The sequence below is a fragment of the Belonocnema kinseyi genome, chromosome 6 (assembly GCF_010883055.1).
Source record: "Belonocnema kinseyi isolate 2016_QV_RU_SX_M_011 chromosome 6, B_treatae_v1, whole genome shotgun sequence".
In the NCBI taxonomy this organism is placed as follows: domain Eukaryota; kingdom Metazoa; phylum Arthropoda; class Insecta; order Hymenoptera; family Cynipidae; genus Belonocnema; species Belonocnema kinseyi.
The window spans coordinates 62720015-62741083 of NC_046662.1; the positions used below are offsets into that span (position 1 = coordinate 62720015).

The 21069-nt window shown below is 24.9% G+C and overlaps 1 protein-coding gene across 1 annotated transcript in view; it reads left to right on the plus strand.

Moving 5' to 3' along the window:
• The window catches only part of LOC117174774 (serine protease filzig), an 81470-nt gene that overhangs the window by 31890 nt on the left and 28511 nt on the right, over positions 1-21069 (plus strand). Inside the window, exon 2 of the mRNA XM_033364130.1 lies at positions 5860-5947. Within this exon, the coding sequence (XP_033220021.1) occupies positions 5860-5947 (88 nt within the window). The remainder of the gene's footprint in view (positions 1-5859; positions 5948-21069) is intronic.

The following is a 21069-nucleotide window of genomic DNA, read 5'->3' on the forward strand; positions in this document are numbered from 1 at the left end:
AACTTTAAAATTTTTTTGAAGTTATGACAATTCATTGCAACAGATACATAATTATTTTAAATTTTCCCACAAATTTTATGAAATTTTTTTTTATTTTCGTGATGCCTTTTCAAATGTATTTCAAAAGCGCAACATTTTTTTCCAAATCTTCAACAATCTACATATTGTTTTAAATTGCTTATTAACTATTTTTGTTTGCTGGAAAAGGGGGTGTGTGTGTGCCAAAACTTCCCCTCTTCCCTTTTTAGCTTGAAAATGGTTAAATATTAAAATTAATCAACAGTTTAGTGAAATTCATTTATATAATGCAAATCTGTTAATATTTAACATGGATTATACTCCTTCATTGGGTTATATTTATTTTAATTTAATATATTTGTTCTTATATTATTTTCTTCTGAAATTTTATTCGAAAAAATCATAATAATTTTTTTTTTAATTATTTTTGTGTTATTTCAGAAAAATGTAAATGGTTTCGTAGACTATTTATAATATTGAGTATTGGGTTCTTACCACTTCCATTTTCCAGGTCGAAGAACTACTATTATTTCTAAAAAAAATTGTGTAAACATTTATAATTTATGAATGAAAATAAATTGATTTAATATAAAATTGATAACTTTAATATTAATTATAGCAATTTTTACTTGATACTATTCTAAAACTTCAAATTAATTAATTGCTAAACATTAAAATTAATCAACAATTGTTGAAATTCATTAAGATATTTCATATCTATTAATATAATTTCTTAATTTCTTTCCATTTTTTTATTTCGTCTTCTTTCAATATAGCACTTTTCTTCTTATATTGTTTTGTTATAAAATTTCGTTGGAGAAAAATTAAATAAAGCAAATTATTTTTTGTTTCAAAAAATACAAATCTTGTTGTAAGAAATGTATGAAATTAAGTATAAATAACATCTTCCTTCCCTTTTCTAGCTCGAAAAATTAATATTTCCAATTTTTTTAAATGTTTGCAGATATTTCTTCACATTTCTTTCAATATGTTACTTTTCTTCTTATATTTTTTTGCTCTGAAATTTAATTTCAAACAAAAATTATAAAAAAGAACATTTTTTATTATGTTTATCTTTTTTCAGAATATAAATAACATCCCTTTTCCAGCTCGGACAATTACCATTAAAAATTAAGTTGTTATAAAGATTTATAATTCATTATTTAAACAAATATTAATGTATGATATAATTTAATTATTTGACACGTGTTAATTCTTATGTTAATTATAGCAGTTTTTAATTTGTACTGTTCTAATATGTCAATTTAATCAACTGTCAAATATTTAACAATTAGGAAAATTTATCGAAATAATACAAATCTATTATTATTTCAAATTAAATTAAATCTTTGGTCAATTCACATTTCTTTTAATAAAGCACATTTCTTCTTGTATTGCTTCATTCTAAAATTTTATTTAAAATACATTTCATAAAAAGAAGGATTTTGATTCATAAATATTAAAATAAAGCAACAATTAGTGAAATTTGTTTCAATAATTCAAATCCATTAATAATTAACATTTATGAAATTTTTGTTCGATACACATTTCACTGCATATAATACATTTCTTCTTTCTACATTTCTTCTTCGGCGAGACAGAAACATAAGCTTTATCATAGCAAAAAAAAACTGCCGTAAATTTAATACTTTTCGGACAAAAATTAATTTCTTTGGTTAAAAATGATTTATTTATTGCAACTAAATTTTTTCAACTAAAAATTTAACATTTTTCGTCGAGATTTTTTCCTATATATATTTAATCTTTTCGGTAAAAAATTAATTTGTATTGTTAAAAATTTAGCTATGACGTTGAAAATTTATTTTATTTACCTAAACACTTATTTCTCTCACTGAAAATGGAACTATTCTATTTTTGGTTGCAAATTGTTATTTTTTAGTTGAAAATTGGTCTTTTTTGGCAGAAAATTCATTTACCGGATTGAAAATTCAAACATTAGGTTAGGAATTTCATTAAAAGTTAAAATATTTAGTTAAAATTCAGGTATTTTGTGGAAAATTATTGCTTCTTGGTATAAAATTAATATTTTGGGTTAAAAATTCATTTCTTTGATTGAAAATAATTTTTTTTCTCAAATTAAATTTCTCAGCTAAAAATTTAATAACTTTTTTTGTCGAATGTTTTTTCGAAGACACTTGATGCATTTGCAAAAAATTTAATCGTGAGGTTAAAAAATTAACTACTACGTTGAAAATGTAATAAATTTGCTTTAAAACTTATTTCTCTCTCTGATAATTGAAGTATTCTATTTTCGGTTGCAAATTGATATATTTTAGTTGAAAATTTGTCGTTTTTGGTAGAAAATTCATTTTCTGCATTGAAAATTCAACTATTAGTTTAAAAATTAATTAATTGGGTACAAAATCATTTTTTTAAATGCAAATGCATCTATATTATTGAATTTTTTTCTTTTTTCGGTAGAAAATTAATCTTCTGGGCTAAAAATGTAACTACTAGGTTAAAAATTACATTAGGAATTAAAATATTTGGATGAAAATTCATGTATTTTCTTAAAAATGATTACTTTTTTGTAGAAAATTAATTTTTTGGGTGGAAAATTATTTTTCATATTGCAAATTATTCTTTTCAACTGAAAATTTAACTATATTTTTTGTGGAATTTTTTATAGACACTTAATCTTTTAGGTAGAAAATTCATTTGCACGGTTAACAAATTTAACTAGTGCATTGAAAATTGATTTTATTTGCTGAAAAACTTATCTTTTGCACGGAAAATTAAACTATTCTATTTTTGATTGAAAATTGATTTTTTACAATTGAAAATTGGTCTTTTTTTATTTAAGATGTATTAGTTTATTTAGAAGTTCATTTCTTTGCTTAAAATTTTGCTAGAAAATTGATCTTTTTCAGTTGAAAATCCACTTCTTTTGTTGAAAACTCGCGATTTTTAGTCAAAAATGCATTTTTTGGTAGAAAATGCATATTATATGGTTGTAAATTCAACTTTTTTTAAAGAATTAATCTTTATGACTCAAAAACTAAACATTTTTACACCGATTTTTATTTCTTCATAGATTGAAAAATCTTTCTTGGTAGAATATTCAACTCTTTTGTTAAGAATTCATATTTTTTATTTGATTTAACATTTCTTTTATTAAAAATTAAAATCTTTTTTGGTGGAAATATCAACTATTACACTTTATCTTGCGAATTCAATTTTCTTAAATCAAAAATTTATCATTTTGGTTGAAAACTGAACTATTTTGTTGAAAAGACCGTTTGTCTTTGTTTAAATTTCATAATTTTAACTAGAAACGTAATAATACAATTTTAATTAATTAAATCTTGAATTTCTGCCAGTTCTAATATGCATACGACCATGACATTCTTTGCCACTGCTCTTTTATTGAAACGACATACTTTCAAGATTTTTTTGACGCACCTATTTTATACATAAAGATTATTATTATTTATTTATGAAAAGTTTCCTATAAATTAGAGTATAAATCTATCTATTCATCATTACTTATAACGGTTTTTGATTTAAATCATGTGTTTAAAGCACATAATCTGCATTTATAAAGCATAAAGTACCCGTTTAACGACACTTTAGTGGCTAATGACTAACCTTTGATTTTTCGGCGAGATGATTTTAATTGAAGTGTTGAGATACAAGCTGATTAGAATGCCCGAGTATACTCTCTCTATTTAAACTTCACAAAAAACATATTAAAACAGAATGTATAGCGATCAAGATTTTCCAGGTTTCCTTTTTTGTAAATAAAATAGTGAAATAAATATTTGCTATTATATGAAAAAATGGGCCACTGTATTTTTCTGGTCCAATATTGTTTTTACTGTTGCCTTTTATTAAATACTTCAGTAATCGAATTTATTTAGAACTTGTTGACTTTTTATAAATAATAAAATGCTACTTTGAATATTATTTTAGAATTGGGTAATATTTTTTTGTAAGTTTTAGATAATTAATTTTGAAATCTTTTTAATTATCATGAAATATTCAAAATCCTTGAAATCGTTGTGAAATATTTTGTGATCTTCGAAATCTTTGTGAAATATTTCAGTTCGTTGAAATCATTGTGGAACCTTTTAAATTCTTCTAGAAAATTTAAAAACTTTTAAAATCTTCTAAAATCTTTTTTAATCTGCGAAATCTCTGTGAACTCTTCTAAATCGTTGAAATCTTTGTAAAATGTTCTAAAAACTTCTGAAATCTTTTCAAATATTCTACAATTGTTTGAAAACTTTGAAATATTAAAAATCCATCACATATTTCAAATCTTCAAAATCTTTTAAACCAGTTTGAAATATTTTTAATTTTTTTTAAATTTCTTGAAACCTTTCGAAACCTTAAGAATCATTGAAATCTGATTTAGAGTATAATTTTGAAATCTTTTGAATTTTTGTAAAATATTTCGTAATCTTCGAAATCTTTGAAATCTTTAAAATCGCTGTAAAATCTTTTAAAAGCTTTCAAAATCTTTAAAAAATTTTTTAATCTTTTGAAATATTCTACAGAGATTTGAAAACTTTTTAAAACTTCGAAACCCTTAAGACCACTGAAATATTTTGAACCCTTTTGGAATCTTTCTCAAATCTTTTTAAATGGTTTGAAATATTTTGAAATCTTTTTAAAATTTTTGAAACCTTTTTAAGTCTCAGGAATATTTCAAATCTGATATACAGCATACTTGTGAAATCTTTTAAATCTTTGTGAAATCTTCTGTAATCTTGGAAATCCTTGTGAAATCTTTGATATTGTTGAAAACTTCTAAAATCTTTAGGAAATTTTTGTAATCTTTGAAATCTTTCTTAAATCTTTTGAAACTTTTTAAAATTGTTGGGATTCTTTGAAATGTGATGTAAACGCCTTTGTGAAATGTTTTAAATCTTTGTGAAAATTTTTAAATCCTTGAAATCTTAATAAGATTTTTATGAAATATTTTGTAATCTTTTTAACCTTTTTTTACAATGTTTAAAGTCTTTGAAATGTTATAAAATCGTTTTAAAGTTTGTGAAAAAACCTTTGTAAAATCTTTAGAATTCTTGTTTAATCTTTAAAATCCTTTACATCTTTTAAAATGTTCCGAAATTTTTTGAAATACTTTAATTAATTTTGAAATATTTGGAAAATCTTTGAAATCTTTGAGATTTTTTTATATTTTATAATCTTTTAAAATCCTCTTAAATATTTTTAAAACTTTTAATATCTTTGAAATCTATAATATCCATGAAATCATTTGAAACCTTTTCAGATTTTTCGGAAATATTTTCAAATCTTTTGAAATTCTTTAAAATCTACCATCATCTTCAGAAAACTTTTTAAATCGTTTAGAATCTTTGTAATCTTTGAAATCGTTGAAATATTTGTACAATTTTGTACAAGAGTTTCAAAACTCTTCAAATATTCGAAGTCTTTTGTAATCTTTGAAATCTTTATGAAATCTTTCGAAATGGTTTGAAGTTTTTGAAAATTGTTAAAATGTTTTAAAATATTTTTAATCGTTTCAAATCTTTGGAATATTTAAAATAAAAAAGTGCAACGCCTTTTTGAAATCTTTTGAATGTGGTCGAACCCTAGAAAAGTTTAGTATCGAAATCGAATTATCATTGACATTTCTAACTCATAATTTCTATAATTTATAAGTTAAATGGCAGAAATGTCTATACCTTACCCTTCGTTACTTCATTGTACATATGAAATAACTAAAAGTCTAGAAACGATTTAAAGTACTGTTTGAAATGTAATAAAATAAATTTCCTGTGAGCAAAAAATAACTTTCAGCTATGTCCATAATAAGCTGAACAATTTGGAGAACTAATTATTTTATATTTGCAGATGGCTTACGGAAGAAGTGTTTACCTGATAATTCTGACTCTGTCAGTGGCATCCGCTTTTACCGTCTCTTTTACGGAACATCCAAGAGGTGAGCTTTTTAATTAATAATAATCTCATTTACTATTTAAACCTTTAGATATAATTTATAATCATTTCAGTAAACGATTTCATTTTTGGAAAAAGCAATGATAAGTTGGTGACTTTATGTGGCACAAACTAATTTCTAAATCTGATATTCAGGTTGGAAATAAACCGAAAAAAATATTTCAAAAACGAACGTAAGATCACTATAAAATGTACGAAAAAAAACTTGTTAAACACGAATATTTCGACAGTATTTGGATCTTAAGCACAGTGATATTTTTTTTAATTAAGCTATATTTTTTTTTATTTGGTTAAAAATTCTGTATTTTTTTCGTCAAAAATGCAACTACTTGTTTGAAAGTTGAATTACTTTGATAAAAATTCATATCTTTAGTCCAGGATTTATCTCTTCGATTGAAAATTTAAATATTCTGTTTTTAGAAAACTCATCTTATTTTGGTTAAAAAATCACCTTTTGGGTTAAATGTTGAATACTTTTGCTGTAAATTCATATTCTTAAGATTCATCATTCTGCTTGAAAATTCATTTTTGTTGTTGTTGATAATTTAACCATTCTGTTGGAAATACAATATTTTTGGCTTAGAATTACTTTTTTAAAGTGACGATGTAACAATTCCATGTTTTATTGAAAATTCATATTTTTAATTGAAATTTGATCTATCGCCTACATGGCTGAAAATTAATGTATTTTGTTCAAAATTCTTCTTTTTTCATAACAAATTAATGTATTTGATTGAACATTCTTATTTTTGCTTCAGTTTAAATTAATTGTTTTAACAAAACAAGTAAATTTTCCATTTTTGCTTCAAAATTGATCTTTTTATTTGAAATATGGCTATTTTTTGGTAAAAAACATATTAGCCTTCTTGTTTTGATATTGCCTCTCTTTTGGTTAAAAATACAACTATTTATTGGAAAATTAAATTTTTTGTTTATGAATTAAATTACTGGGTTAACGAATCGTGTTTATGGTGAAATTCAATTGGTTAAAAATTTGCTTTTCTTTTTAATTAATTTTTTTAACTGAAAATTTGACGATTCCATTCTTTGGTTGAAAGAATATATGTTTTAGCTGAAAATTGAAGTTTTTTTTAAATTCATCTACTTTGTTGTGAATTTAACTATTTCGCTAAAAAAAAATTTCCGCTTATTTCAACTGGTTGAAAATTGGTCTTTTGGTGGAAAGTTGATCTTTTATGGCAGAAAAATTATCTTTCTTGTTTGAAAATTAACTTCTTTCTTACAAATTCAAATTTCCAGTTTGAAAATTCACCTCTCATCTAAAAAGTTTGTCTTTTTTATTTTAAAAAACGACTTTTTTGTTGAATTTAAATTTTTTTCTTTAGAAATTTGATCATTTGGTTGAAAATGCAACTTTTCAGGTAGGAAATTTAATTATTTTGATAATATAAATATTCGCTCTATTCAATTCAAAATCAACCAATTTGGTTAAAAGTTCCACTATTAAAAAGTTAACTATTGAAAAAGTGCAATATATTTGAACTTGAAATCTTAAGAATGTTAAGTGTTTCATATTTAATTCAATACGTTTTTATGTAAATTTTATTTTTCCACTTTTGTGAAAAAAAACTTTCTTACTTGCTAGTTTCGAGAGAAATTTGGGCTGATTTACTTTTTTTTTAGGTGGGTCGGTCAAAAATATTTCAAAATTCGAAACAGTAGCTTATGGACGGCCCCTTACGTAAAATTATGTATTCAAGTCAGATTTCCGCAATTTGTTTACAATTGAGGGAATGAGCTCAGCGCCATAATGTTAATGGTAGAATCAGTTTTAAATCCCACTTAAAATATTAATGTAACAATTGTGTCAGAGCGAAAGTTAACGTATTTTCCTTACATATATTTGAACTATACTATTGAATGCGGAAATATGTTTTCGGAGAGAAGAATCCTAATCCCATGGAATATGGAACGATTTCACTGGCATCTGGCCAGTGAAGAAATAACAATTAGCATGAAAGGTTATAATTATAATTATGCGCTAGGTGATAATTAAAAGGAAAATTAGGCCAATTCCTGATAAAAGCAAATAAATTCAACTCGCATCATTTTAAAGATCTTTTATTGACATTATGGAGTGGATAATAGTTTTATTTGTTCTACAATTAATTTATAAAAAATATGTGAAAACATTTTTTTTAATTAACCACATAACAAAATAATCTTCTTTACAATTATCATATTTGGGTCAATTAAAATCAATATCTTTTAAAAAAGCAAGCAAAATACTTCTCAAAAATTATAGAATTTATAGTTCTAGTGGAATTAAAAAAAGCGAAATTGCTTATAAGCCCCAAGATTTGACTGAGTTATCAAATTTTTAAATAATTCAATTTGAATTTTCAATAAAATAAGTAAATTTTCAACAAAATAGTTGGATTCTGAAAAAGAAAAGTTTTAAGCGGAAAAGAGTAAATTTTAACCAAAAAGATTACTGTTCTACTTATAAAAACGAATTATTAATGAAAAAAGATAAATTTTAGACAAAAAATGGAAAAGTAACATTTTAAAGTGAAAAATGAACCCAATCAGTTAAACTTTAAAGAAAAAAAGAAAAAAAATAGCCAAAAAAGGAAGAGTAGCGTGTTGAACAACAAACGATCAATTTTCTACAAAAAAAAATAAGTTTCCAAATCAAATGGACGATTTTTGAACAAAAAAAGTAAATTTTCTGACAAGAAAGATTTTTCAATCAATAGAAACAACTTTTTATCCAAATTATTAAATTTTCAAGCCAGAAAAACGAATCTTTTACAAGACAGTTAAATTTTCAATCGGAAAATGTGAATTTTCAACAAAAGTGAAATTGGTCATCAAAAAAGTTAAATTGAGGTTAATTAATTTGTTCAAGGTATTTGAAAAATATTAATTTTCAATTAAAACGATAAATTTTTAGCTATTGATGGAAAAGTTAAGCTTTTAGTTAAAAAGTTAATTTTTAATAAAAAGGAAAAACATGCTCAAAAAAAGATGAATCTCAACGAATAATGTGTAATATAAGATATTCTAACAAAATATTATGACTTTATAATTAAGCTGTTAAATTTGCAATTAAATAATGAAATTTGTATCTAAAAGTATTATCCTAAGGATGATGCAAAAAAAATTAAAATACAAGGCAAATAAATTATTAACAAGAATATTACAAAATTTCCTAGCATTACTATGAAAAATTTTTATTTTTCCTGCACATTAATATTCAAAAACTAAAATCTGAATCTTGTAACATCTTTAAGAAACAATCTTTTATGCATGGAATAAAGAAAATAAAAATAAAAATTGTTTGAATTTATTATTATTCGCAGTCAGGGATTTGGAAAAAAATACAAAAGACAGGGAATGTTTGTTAGAAGCACTTTGAGTAACTGTCAAGAATAATCAGGGGAATCTTAAAAAGCTTAAAAAAGTTTCAAGTAATTATAAATTTATGTTAATAATTTAAATAAAATTTAGAAAGATTTCAAATATGTTCGTGTATTTCAAAAGATTTCAAGACATTTCCAATGTTTTTGATGCTATTAAGGGATTTTAGAAGCTCTCAAGGTATTTTAATAAATTTTTCAAAATTTCAGGAAATATCTGATTTCATAGAATTTTACGGGATTTTATCATATTTTAATAAAAATAAAAAAATTTATTCATAAGAAGTAAAGAATTTCGTAGTTATAAATATTTTTGATAAACTATTTGGAATTTATTCCGAATTCTTGTACATTCTTTGGAATTCTCTCAAATTTTTTTTAATTCAATTGAATTTTTCTAAATTCACCTAATTTCACCTATTTCACTCAATCCAGTGGATTATATTTAATCTTCTTTTAAGTTTTTATTTCATTCATCTTGAAGTCTTTAAACTCACCTTTATTTCCCACACTACTACTTGATTTTTTATGAGTTTCATCGAATTCTTCTCATTTGTCATAAATTTTTTAAAATTCACTTAAAATTTATTGATGTCTAAGAAATTTTTTGTATTTATTCATTTTTTTCAACTGATTTGAATTTGTCCGAATTATTTTAAAGTCTTTGAAATCAAATTCTTTCAAATTCAAAAGAAAATTCAGCATATTTAAAACTTTACTAGATTAAAATTTTGCTTTTAAAGAATTAATGTTCAAAGAAAACGAACAATTAGACCGGGAAAAATCAAGGAATTATGAGAATGAAGCTTTGCAGCCAAGCTGAAAAATACTTTTGATGTCGAAACGATAAACAAAATTGCAGGGATTTTTGTTTAATTTTGTATTTAAAAAGTCTTTAAAACTTAAATATTGGAAGAACGTTAAGAATCAAAAATCAAAAATTACTTTTTCAATGTAAATAAATAACGAAATTGTTAGGTTTCTTTTACAGAGTGTGATTTTTAAATATTTCAAGATAATGACAATTTCCTCTAAGAATCATGGAAAAACTTAAAATGATATTTATTCAAAAAAATTAATTTTAAAATTTCGAAACAAAGTTTCATAGTTTTTTAGCAATTTTGATAAGTTTCAGGAAACAACAAACATTTCTTAATATTCGTGTAAAAATTTTAGATACACTCTTTGTTGAAAATTAATTTTTAATTAAAACTTTTTAAAAATTTCAAAAGATATCTAAAAATGTCAAAAAAATCTGGAAGATTTTAAGAAATTAAAAAAAAAAATTCATATTTTTCACAATTTTAGGAATATGACGACTCAGATTAATAGGTATTTGGTAATTTCAGAAGTTTTGAAGAAATTACAAACATTTTCAAACTTTAAAAGATTTTCAAAAGTTCATAAAATATTTTCTTAATTTCTTCAAAATTAGTTTTTTTTATGTTTATGGTAAGAAGAAGATTTATATATTTATTCAAGAAAATTAAAATAACATACAGGATTCCAATTATTTCGGGTTTACAATCATAAATTAAAAGTAATTAATAATAATTACATTTTATTAATTGAAATACTTTTATACTTCGAAAAAATAAAAAAATTTAGATTCATGGGCATACAATTTTTTTCCCCTAGCCCTAGTTACAAATTAATTATTTATTTATACATAACTAACTAATTATTAAAAGTTGAATTAATTTTCCGCATTATTTTTTTTCAAAATTCACTTTTATTATGACAGTTCTGATTTTTCCGCGTACCAAAATGCAGCACTAATTGGCGTACAACGTTGCTAAAATTTTACAAACTTCCTTCTACTTTGTCGAGTCCTCAATCCAGTTGAAAGACTTTGAAACGATTCTATTTTCTTTCTAACTCTCCAGACAGAAATGCTCAAGGATGAATGAAACTAGTGTTAGCGTACTTGTTCACACTTCATTTGCGCATTTCTTTTCTCATTTTTCAAGATTACAAATTTCCATAAAGTAGCACATTGCAATGAAGGAGTGTAAAAAGAATCTAGAACGCTTTGGACGGCGCAAGGACCTCACGAGCATACGGACCATCCACAGAGTAGGTCATTACATCGGTAGTATGCATGAGCTGCGTCCAGAACGCACGTGCGAAGAAGCCTACATGCTTGCTCGACTATACCTGTCGTAGTCAACTAAGCATAACTGCTGAAACTGTTTACGTATTGACAAAATCGAACCTTTATCGTCATTTTCATTTCTCCTATGTATACTGATATGGGTGATTCTCTCCGCAGAGGGAACTTTCGAAAAAAGTAATTAAAAACATTTGTTTTTACATTCTCATCAAAAAATGTATTAGATTTGTGTAAAATGTTGCAGTTTTTGTCGAATGTCCACGTTTTAGGACCCCCTGAATCCGAAAAAAAGGTTTTTACGAATGTGTGTGTCTGTCGGTCTGCCTGTCCGTTCGTGGATGGTTGTCTGTAGATTTTTAGTTTGGCATAGTGATGCATAACGAGCATTTAAATTTTTTTCCAAAATCTCATCAGATTAAATTAAAACCTCGAACACAGCACTTATCACATCGAGACGAACGATCACGCAGTCGAGATGATCGTCTCGATTTGATTTGTTTAGTACCGATTCTTGATCTCTATTATATTTGAGTTCGATCTAATCATATTTCAAGCAAATCTCGATTCTGTCCAAAAATGATCGATATGCATCATTAGTTTGTTAGCACGAGAACTTTCGTTAAAAATTGATCGATTGGATTGTCCTTTAGTACAGTCTTTTATTATCTTAAAATGAAGGCCAAGTTCCGTAGCCAGCCAATTTGGATAAAAATTCAAAAAGTGAGCACATTTGGAATATTTTTGAGACCACTTTTTTCAAGATTCAAAAATTCCCTGTGTGGATATTCATAGTATTCAAAAAGACAAACAATTTATCCTTATGACTTTTTTTTATAAAAGAAAAAATTACCAGATTCATAGCATTTACAAAATTCCAAAAAACACCACTAAAATAAACATTGTAAGCCAAATAACGCACGATCTGAAAAAAAAGTCATGAGAAGAAAAATTCTGCTTTCTGAATGCCCTGCAAGATTAACATAACAACTTTAAAAATTTTTTTTTTAAATCGAAAATTCCAATTTTATACAGTATAAAAACATATTAGAAAATAAAAAATTACATTTTGCGAGCAAACTACGTGAAATAGTTGAAAATTGCGCGTTTGAAAAAGATTTACAAATTCGTTATCAATCCCTTTTTAATAGGATGCGTAGTTTTTGTTGCAATTGTGAAAAACATCATTATAAGTAAAAAAAAATCTGCCCGCTGCGTGGGCACATTCTTATCACAACTTTTGTCTTTTAACTTCTTTTTCGTCTCGTGTGCGGGTTTTCAAAAAATAAAATTTTTTATGTTTTTAATGCTATTTTTACAAATAAAACAAAGAACAGAACTATCCACAAATTAACTCATTTTTACATTCGCATCAGAGAAGCTATTAGCTTTCTGTATAATTTACCCCCCCCCCCCATCGTTTTTGTCAAATTATCACGTTTTGAGACGATTGAAAATTCCAGTTTTGAAGGCACAAAAAATGGTGAAAAAAAATTCTATTTTTTCGGCCAAACTATGCAAGATACGATAAACAATGAATGGATAAAAATTGTGCACTCAAACAAGATCTGATACGTTTTTATTACTCACTTTTTAATAGCACGCGCATTTTTTGCTTTAGCCTTAAAAAGCAGCATTCAAAATAAAAAATAAAAAATTTTAGACAAACGACAAAGGCCACGAAAAAATTAAGAGGGAAAATTCGTTCACCCAAAAAAGATCTGCAAATTTGTTTTCAATCATTTTTTGATATGATGCGTAGTTTCCGTTTTAATCGTGAAAAATAACATTGACATCAGTAAAAATCAAATCTTTGGAGAAGTGATACAAGGTACAAAAACACATAAATGAAAAAAAAATTTGCATTTAAAAAAGACCTTAAAATTTGTAATAAGCTTTTGTTATAAGAATACACTCAAAATGAAAAAAATACTTTGTTGGAAAAACGACAAAAGCTACAATAACATTAAAACTAATACAATTTTTCGACTAAATTATATCTACCAATTTTCTAAGAGGCACTTTACGCTAGGATACGTATTTTTAGTTTAAATAGTAATAAATAACATTGAAAACAAACAAATTAAATTAATGGAAAAACGACAAAAGTTGCACTAAGAAGTTTAATAAAAAATAATTTTTTTCATGATTCGCAATTTAAACAAATTTTAAAAACAAGATAATTCAAGTATGTATATTTCAATGCCAATACATATTGTGAATTACAATAATATACATTTATTGAAATGGTACGAATGCCTTCGTAAAAGCCGAAGGAGCTTTAACAAAAGAGAATTCACAATCACCAATTTACAGTTGCCAATTTGTTGACCCTTATTTCTAAAAGGCCTGCGCACAAATGTGGTAGAAATACAAAGACCGAGCACTTAGCGCAAGGAAAATACATTATCGAGCGCGAAGCCCGAGTTAAATATATTATCGAGCGCAATGCACTGGAATACCCTAAAATAATTCAAAGTCTTTGAAATTCCTATAAACTACGAGTATTAAAATAAATCAAAAAAGTTTTACAAATCTTTTCAAATTATTTGGTATCTTTAAAATCCCTTGAAACATTGTACAGCTCTTGAAAGTTCCTGCGAATGTTTTACAATACCTTCAAATATTTAAAATCCTTCAAAATATCATTAAATTACTGGAATCCATTACAAAATTTTTTGTAATCTTTTAAAATAAGCTAAAATGTGTAAAATCCTGTTAAGCCTTCTGAATTTTTTTAAAGATCTTAAGAATGCCATGGAATTTGTAAAAGTACTTTCAAATATTTCAATGAATGCATGATAAATTATTAAGAATTCAGAGGTGATTTCAAAAGAGTCATTTCAAATGTCTTTAAATCTTGGAAACGCTACGAAATACCTCACTTCTCTTGAAAAAGTTCTTTAAAACCCACTAAATCCACTATGTATTTTCATTACTTTTTTTACGCCTTACTATAAGTTTATACTTCTAATTTAATTAACAAAATAAGGACAGTTTCCACGAAACATTGATAATAAATTAATTATAATCGTTTATAGTTTTATCTAAATTAATTACATATGAACATGTGCCAAAAGAAATTCAGGATCGCAACAAGTCATAATTACGTATTTCAGGTTAGGTGGACGAAATTCAAGATCGCAAGATGTCTGCACGCTGATGACTTTAAAATGATATAAATTGCATGAGACAAAACTTTAAATAAAATTTAAATAATTTAAATAACTTTAAATTCAATTTTGCCTACTTTATAAAAAAAATTGTTTCATCTCATGCAATCAATATTATTGTTTGGCCCTCGCCGTGCCAACATCTTGTCAACTGACGCCACAGCATAAAATGTCGATCACGTCGATGAATGTTACGTCGGTGGAAAACAACACAAAAAGTGTTCCTGAATTTTTAAAGTAAAATGGATGAAAAAGTCCGTTGACAAATCATTTTCTACCACTCGCAACCAAATTTCAGTCTTTTATTTAGTATTTTCCGTTGGGAAATATAAAAGTTATTGCTAGTTCCGTCGATGAATACCAAAAAAATACGCAAGGTTTTTTTTTTATTTACAAATAAAAATTCTAATGTTTACACTCAAAACTTAGAGGACGAGTAGTGAGATACGTTTTCTTCAATATGACGCCCAAGCAAAATCCAAAAACGTATTCTTAATTGTCCAACGACGGCTGTTTATGTATCGACGTAACCTCAAAAATCTTTTCAAGGTCACTCATATTTGCATGCATATGTAGTGTATATTTCATTGAAATTAAAATATTAATAATAAAGATCGTAGTTCTTGAGCATAACTTTAAGATTCTTAAACGTAAATTTTAAAGTAGTTAATTATTTATTTCGTACGTAACTCCAAAATTTACCTCTGGCGTGTGTGGACATCTTTAAAAGTGATTTTTCGGGCACATAATATTTTTTTACTCTGACTTACAATAACATAACCCAATTTTTACTATAGAACTTATTATGAGGCACTGAAATGCAGATCTTTACCAATTTTTACAATAATACAACCAGTATTTTTAATAATACTAGACTATTATGTGCGCGTGCACGCGCGCTTACTTTTATACATATTTTTATCATTTACTCAATTTTCGAATAACAATTTATTTGTTAACATTTTCTGAACACTTATATTCATGTTCACATATTACGTGACGTTATTTTAAACCCTTTTATCTTCCCACACCCTAACTGCAGTTACGTAACATTTTTTTTGTATTTGTTTAAAAAAGTTAATAAACGCTTTGTAAGTAAAAATAGATTTTTAGGATGAAATGCGGTATAGAAATACATTAAACAATATTTTGGCGTAACACAACAATGCTCTTTTGATATTTTTTTAGTTACATACATTTTAAAATTATTTACAAGGAAAGAAGTATCAGAATTTTTGTTAGAATTATATAAATTTTATAATTTTCATGAGAGAATTAGGAAAGATTTCTAAATATTTCAGAAATTTCAAAAAACGAATGTAGAAGATTTAAAAAATATGTATTTTATTTTACAGGATTTTACAAATTATTAGAAAAATGTTAGCCTTTTCAAAAGATATTTAAGGCTTTTATCATTTCAGAAGAAATGATAAATATTCCATAAATTTTCGGAAATGCTTCCAAGGTTTAAAATATTTTAAATCTATTCAAAGCCTCTTGAATTCCTAAAAATATTTTTAAATTAATCCAATTTTTCTGGAAAGTTTGAAAAATCATTTTAAATTTAAAAAATTAAGCTCAAAATCTTCAAAAATTTCTTACAAATTTGAAGAAAATTATAAAAGAGTTTTGAATATTTCAGATTCGTCAACAAAAAATCTAGATAAAAAAAAATATTTTACGAAATTTTACAAAATAATAGGAAAAGTTCGAGCCCTTTTAAAATAAATATATATATACAATGCCTCTTAAATTCTGAATAATATTTTTATCTGACTGGAATTTTTCTTGAAATTTTGAATAGTTATTTCAAATGTAATACGCTGCCTCAAAATATCCCCAATTTTCCTCGGAACTTGAATAACATTTATTTCTTCACTTGAGACCTTTTAAAGTTATTTTAATTAAGGGCATGTGATACTTTAACATTTAGGTTTTCAGTTTTTTACACATTTTGTTCAAAATTTTTAATTTGGAAAAATAACATTATTGTCCAGACGTTTGCATTTTTAACGTCTGGCTTTCTTTTTGTTTAAAAACTTCCGCATAAATCTGCATTTTTTTAAATCTTCTGCAGTTTAACAATCTTCTTTATTCTCCCTTAATCTTCGCTATATTTATAGAATTTTATGGTTTATTTAATTTTTAATTTTTTAATGTTACCAAATTGAAACATTTTGCTTTAAAATCTTCTACTCTTTTTCGAAATTTAAGGTAATATTTGATGTTTTAAAATCTTCTTGAACTTTCTCCTGAAGCTCATTTTTTAAATTAAAAAATCGAAAGAAATTGTTTTGGGAACCTAAAGAATTTATGTCATTATCCTGAATTTTTAAAAAAGTCCTAAAATATCTTATAAATTTTTATTGTTTTTTAATCGTTTCAAAACTTCTACATATCTCTTAAAATTACTCAAATTTCTTCTTAAATTATACATTATGGCACGATGTTGCTTTAAAAACTTTTAAACCTTTTTTTTTAATTTTATGAAATAATTTGAAACGTTTTGTAATCTTTTGTAATGATCTCATAGAACTCATTATTAAAAAATGGTTTGGCATTTTCCCATGAATCTAAACCATATATTTGTAGTTCTCTTGACGACCTAAAAAATTAAGTTTTCCTAATTTAAATTAAATCGTGGAAAGTGGAAATAATTGTCTTAAAATCTTCCATATTTTTTAAAAATAATTTTGAAATCTTTAAAATTTTAAATTATTATTTCAAAATTAAATATTAACTGCTTAAAATTTTCCCATAATTTTTTAATAAATTTTAATCTCAAAATCTTTCGAAATTATTAAGACGCTTCTATTGTTCTAATTCTTAAAATAAGTTTTTCCAATAATTTTATTTTACTCATCTCTTTGAAAATTAAAAAAAAAAGATTACCCAGATGTAAAAAAAGAAAGCATTTTTTCTTCTTGAAAACTTTGGAATTTTAATATGGTAGCAAAATGTTAAGAAAAATTATTGCACAAAATAAAATACTTAATTAAAAAAAGTTATAATTGAATCTTTATCTAGTTCGATGTTGTGAAAAAATTAGTCATCTAACAATTAATTGATTTTTTCATAAATAATAACATAAAAAGCATTAAACAATTATTTTCATTCAAACATAGAAATAATTTTTACTCTACATTTTCTTTTAATATCACATTCATTTCTGCATATTTGTTTTATTGGTAACTTTTGATACTAATTTCAGAAAAAAATCAAACGCATTTCCATATGATTTGAAAAATCGAATGCAAATACCCATTTCAGTATATCAGAATCATCTGAGAAATTATCTAATTGAAATAATATAATTTCAAATATAAATTAACTTTTAATATTCAAATTATATTCAATACTCCATTATAGAACCTTCAAGTCAATAATTGAATAATGTTACTTCAATTTCAGGAACTGAGTTTTGATCTTTATTTACTTTAATAATCAGAAAACGTTAATTAGCTAATAATCAATTGACCATTTTACAAAAGAAAAACCATTAAAATATAATTCTGTTATAAAATATTCAAATAATCTCCTTTAAATTTTGAAACAGCATTTCTAACCGTCTAATTTATGAATAACTTTTGTCACTGATTATAACCAATACGAAGAAAGTGTTGAAGAAATGATCAGCTAAGAATGAATTAAATGGTTTACAACATAAAAAGCCTCAAATAATTTGATTCGCTGATTTTAAATTTTATTTACAAAAATTTCATTTTTTAGTGACTTAATATTAATTTGATGGAAAAAATAAAAGATTTTTATATATACTTTTTAAAATTGAATGAAAATATTAATCTCAGAACACAAGCATAATTCCGAAAAATTACTTAATTGAAACAGAGGTACTTTAAAAATAAATTGATTTATATTATGCAAATCATATTCAATGTTCTATTATATAACCTACAAGTAAATAATTAATTAATTTGTTACTTATATTACTTAAATTCGAGGTAATAAATTTTAATCTTTATTCAATTTAATGTTCTAAAAAAAATATTCAGCTTATATCAATTAGTCATTTTAAAAAATAAAAAGCATTACACAATTATTTTCATGAAAACATTCAAATAATGTTTACATTATATTCTCATTCGAATTTAAAACTGCATTTCTCTACATTTAATTTATTAATAAGCTTTGTAACTAAGTTAAAAACAATTAAAATATATGTACATATAATTTATAAAAATGGAATTTAAATACTCATTTCACAATATCGGAAGCGCCATAAAAAATTTTATAATTTTAATTAAAGTATTTAAAAGAAAAAAAGAAACTTTTATTACGAAAGTAATAGCTAATATTTAATTACATAATCTGAGAGGAAATAGCATATTTATATTACTAAATATTAAACAATTTAAATCCAATCTTTATGTACTTTGTTATTTTATTTTTTGTTATTAAATTTTAATTTATATTATAATATTATTAAACTTCATGGTTTCACAATATATCAATTAATTTAATATTCTTTTATATTATTAAAAAAAATTAGATTTTAACATAAACTTTAAATTATTATTCCTGTAACTTTGAATAAACCACATTCTGGTAATCGGCGATCGATAAAAGTAGAAATCTATTTTTTTATTTCGATTAATTTTATACGTTGAAGAAAGATGTCACCATAGAATAAACCTCGTCATTAACTTGACCATGTAAGATTTCGCCTACATGCGCTACTAATGGAGGTTACGAGTTTTTTATATATAGGATAATCCATGGACACCAAAGAGCCCTGTCTGTAGAGATTTGCCTATACGTGCTTCTAATATCTATGCATTATGTTTCAAATTTATATATGTGTCTGTATGTGTCTGTGGAAGATTGCCCGTTATCATGAGAGATCGAGAAACATTCACTATTTTAATATCTTGCCACTCTACGGCCTTCACCATGACCGTCACCATCCTGCGAGTCGATTTCTCCAAGTGTAGCGGATATAGACGCACCTAAGGAAAACCTCCATTAATTCGCCAGTTCATACGAGATTCTGACATTTCTCTAACCGCGATATCATAAATCCTAGAATGTTCGAATATCAGGATCTATACCGGAATATAAATGTGATATTTATATGGACAGTTGAAATAGGCTAATGCTTTAATGATCTCACGTTCCATTTGATCAGACGTCGAGTAAAATTTATTTCCCGCTTCAACGCCAAATCAATAATCGTGAATTCGTGAGTTGTAAAAAGTTTTTAAAGTTGTTGCTTTGGAGAAATTAGAAATTTAGTATTAGATTCGAAACTTTCTTCATATGATATATATGATCCTTGAATTCTTCACATCAACTGCTTTTATGAAAAGCATAAGTTGAGGCTTGATGTCGCGATATTTTAAAGTTTATTTAAGGCCAGGGTGTGAAGCCTACCTGGAAAAGCTGGTATGCCAGGGAATTTTGTTAACCCTGTCACATGCTTCTATTAGTTAAAAATGGACACTTTCGCATCTCATCAAAATTATTATTATTATTAAACAAATTTTTTTTACAAAAATCGATCAGAAAACGACCATACATTGTTCCTGAATTTTTTCAGAATTTTCATTTCACGAAATCAAAGCTTGGCCGTTAAAGGGTGAAAATTAAATTAAATTGCAATATTAAATTGAATATCAACGATTCTTCATTTATCAAAGTAGCTTTATATTACTGAATTCAACTGTTCTGCTGAATTTTTTTTTTAGTTTTGTTTGAAATCAAATAAATTAACTGACAATTTAACTATTGTGTTATCGGTTGAAAATTGAACGGTTTGAGTTGAAAATTCATGTATTTTGTTGATAATTCGTTCTTTTTGGTTGAATATCATTATTTTTTAATCAAAAATGTAAATCTTCTTTGTTCGAAATAGCAGCAAATACATTTTTTGTTCCGGATTCTTCTTTCTTTAATGAAGATTTAATTACTTGGTTGGGAGCTATTCTTTTATTAAAAATTAATTTGTTGTTGCTAAAGATTCATAATTTTAATTGACAATTCATCTCCTTGGTTGAGACATTTGCTATTATTTTTTTAATTCGTTTTTTCATTGGCCGAAAATTAATCTTTTTATTGAAAATTTACCTATTTCAGTTGCAACTGTAACTACTTTATTAAAAATTTGTTCGTTTATTTCGTTGTTGTTGAAAATTGATTTTTTAAAAATGAAAATGTAACTATTCAATATTTAGCAGAAAAATTAATATTTTTAGTTAAAAATTTAGACCTTTTTGGTAGAAATTAATTTGCTGGGCTGAAAATTATTCTTTATATTGGAAATTTAATTATTCTATTCAAAGACTCATGATTTTAAAAGAAAACTCATGTTTTTATTTTCAAATTCAACTATACCAGGTGTATACATATGAAACCGGTATTTTTTCAAGAAAAAAACACATTTATTTCAAGAGAATGATAACAAATATTTTATTCAAAGTAT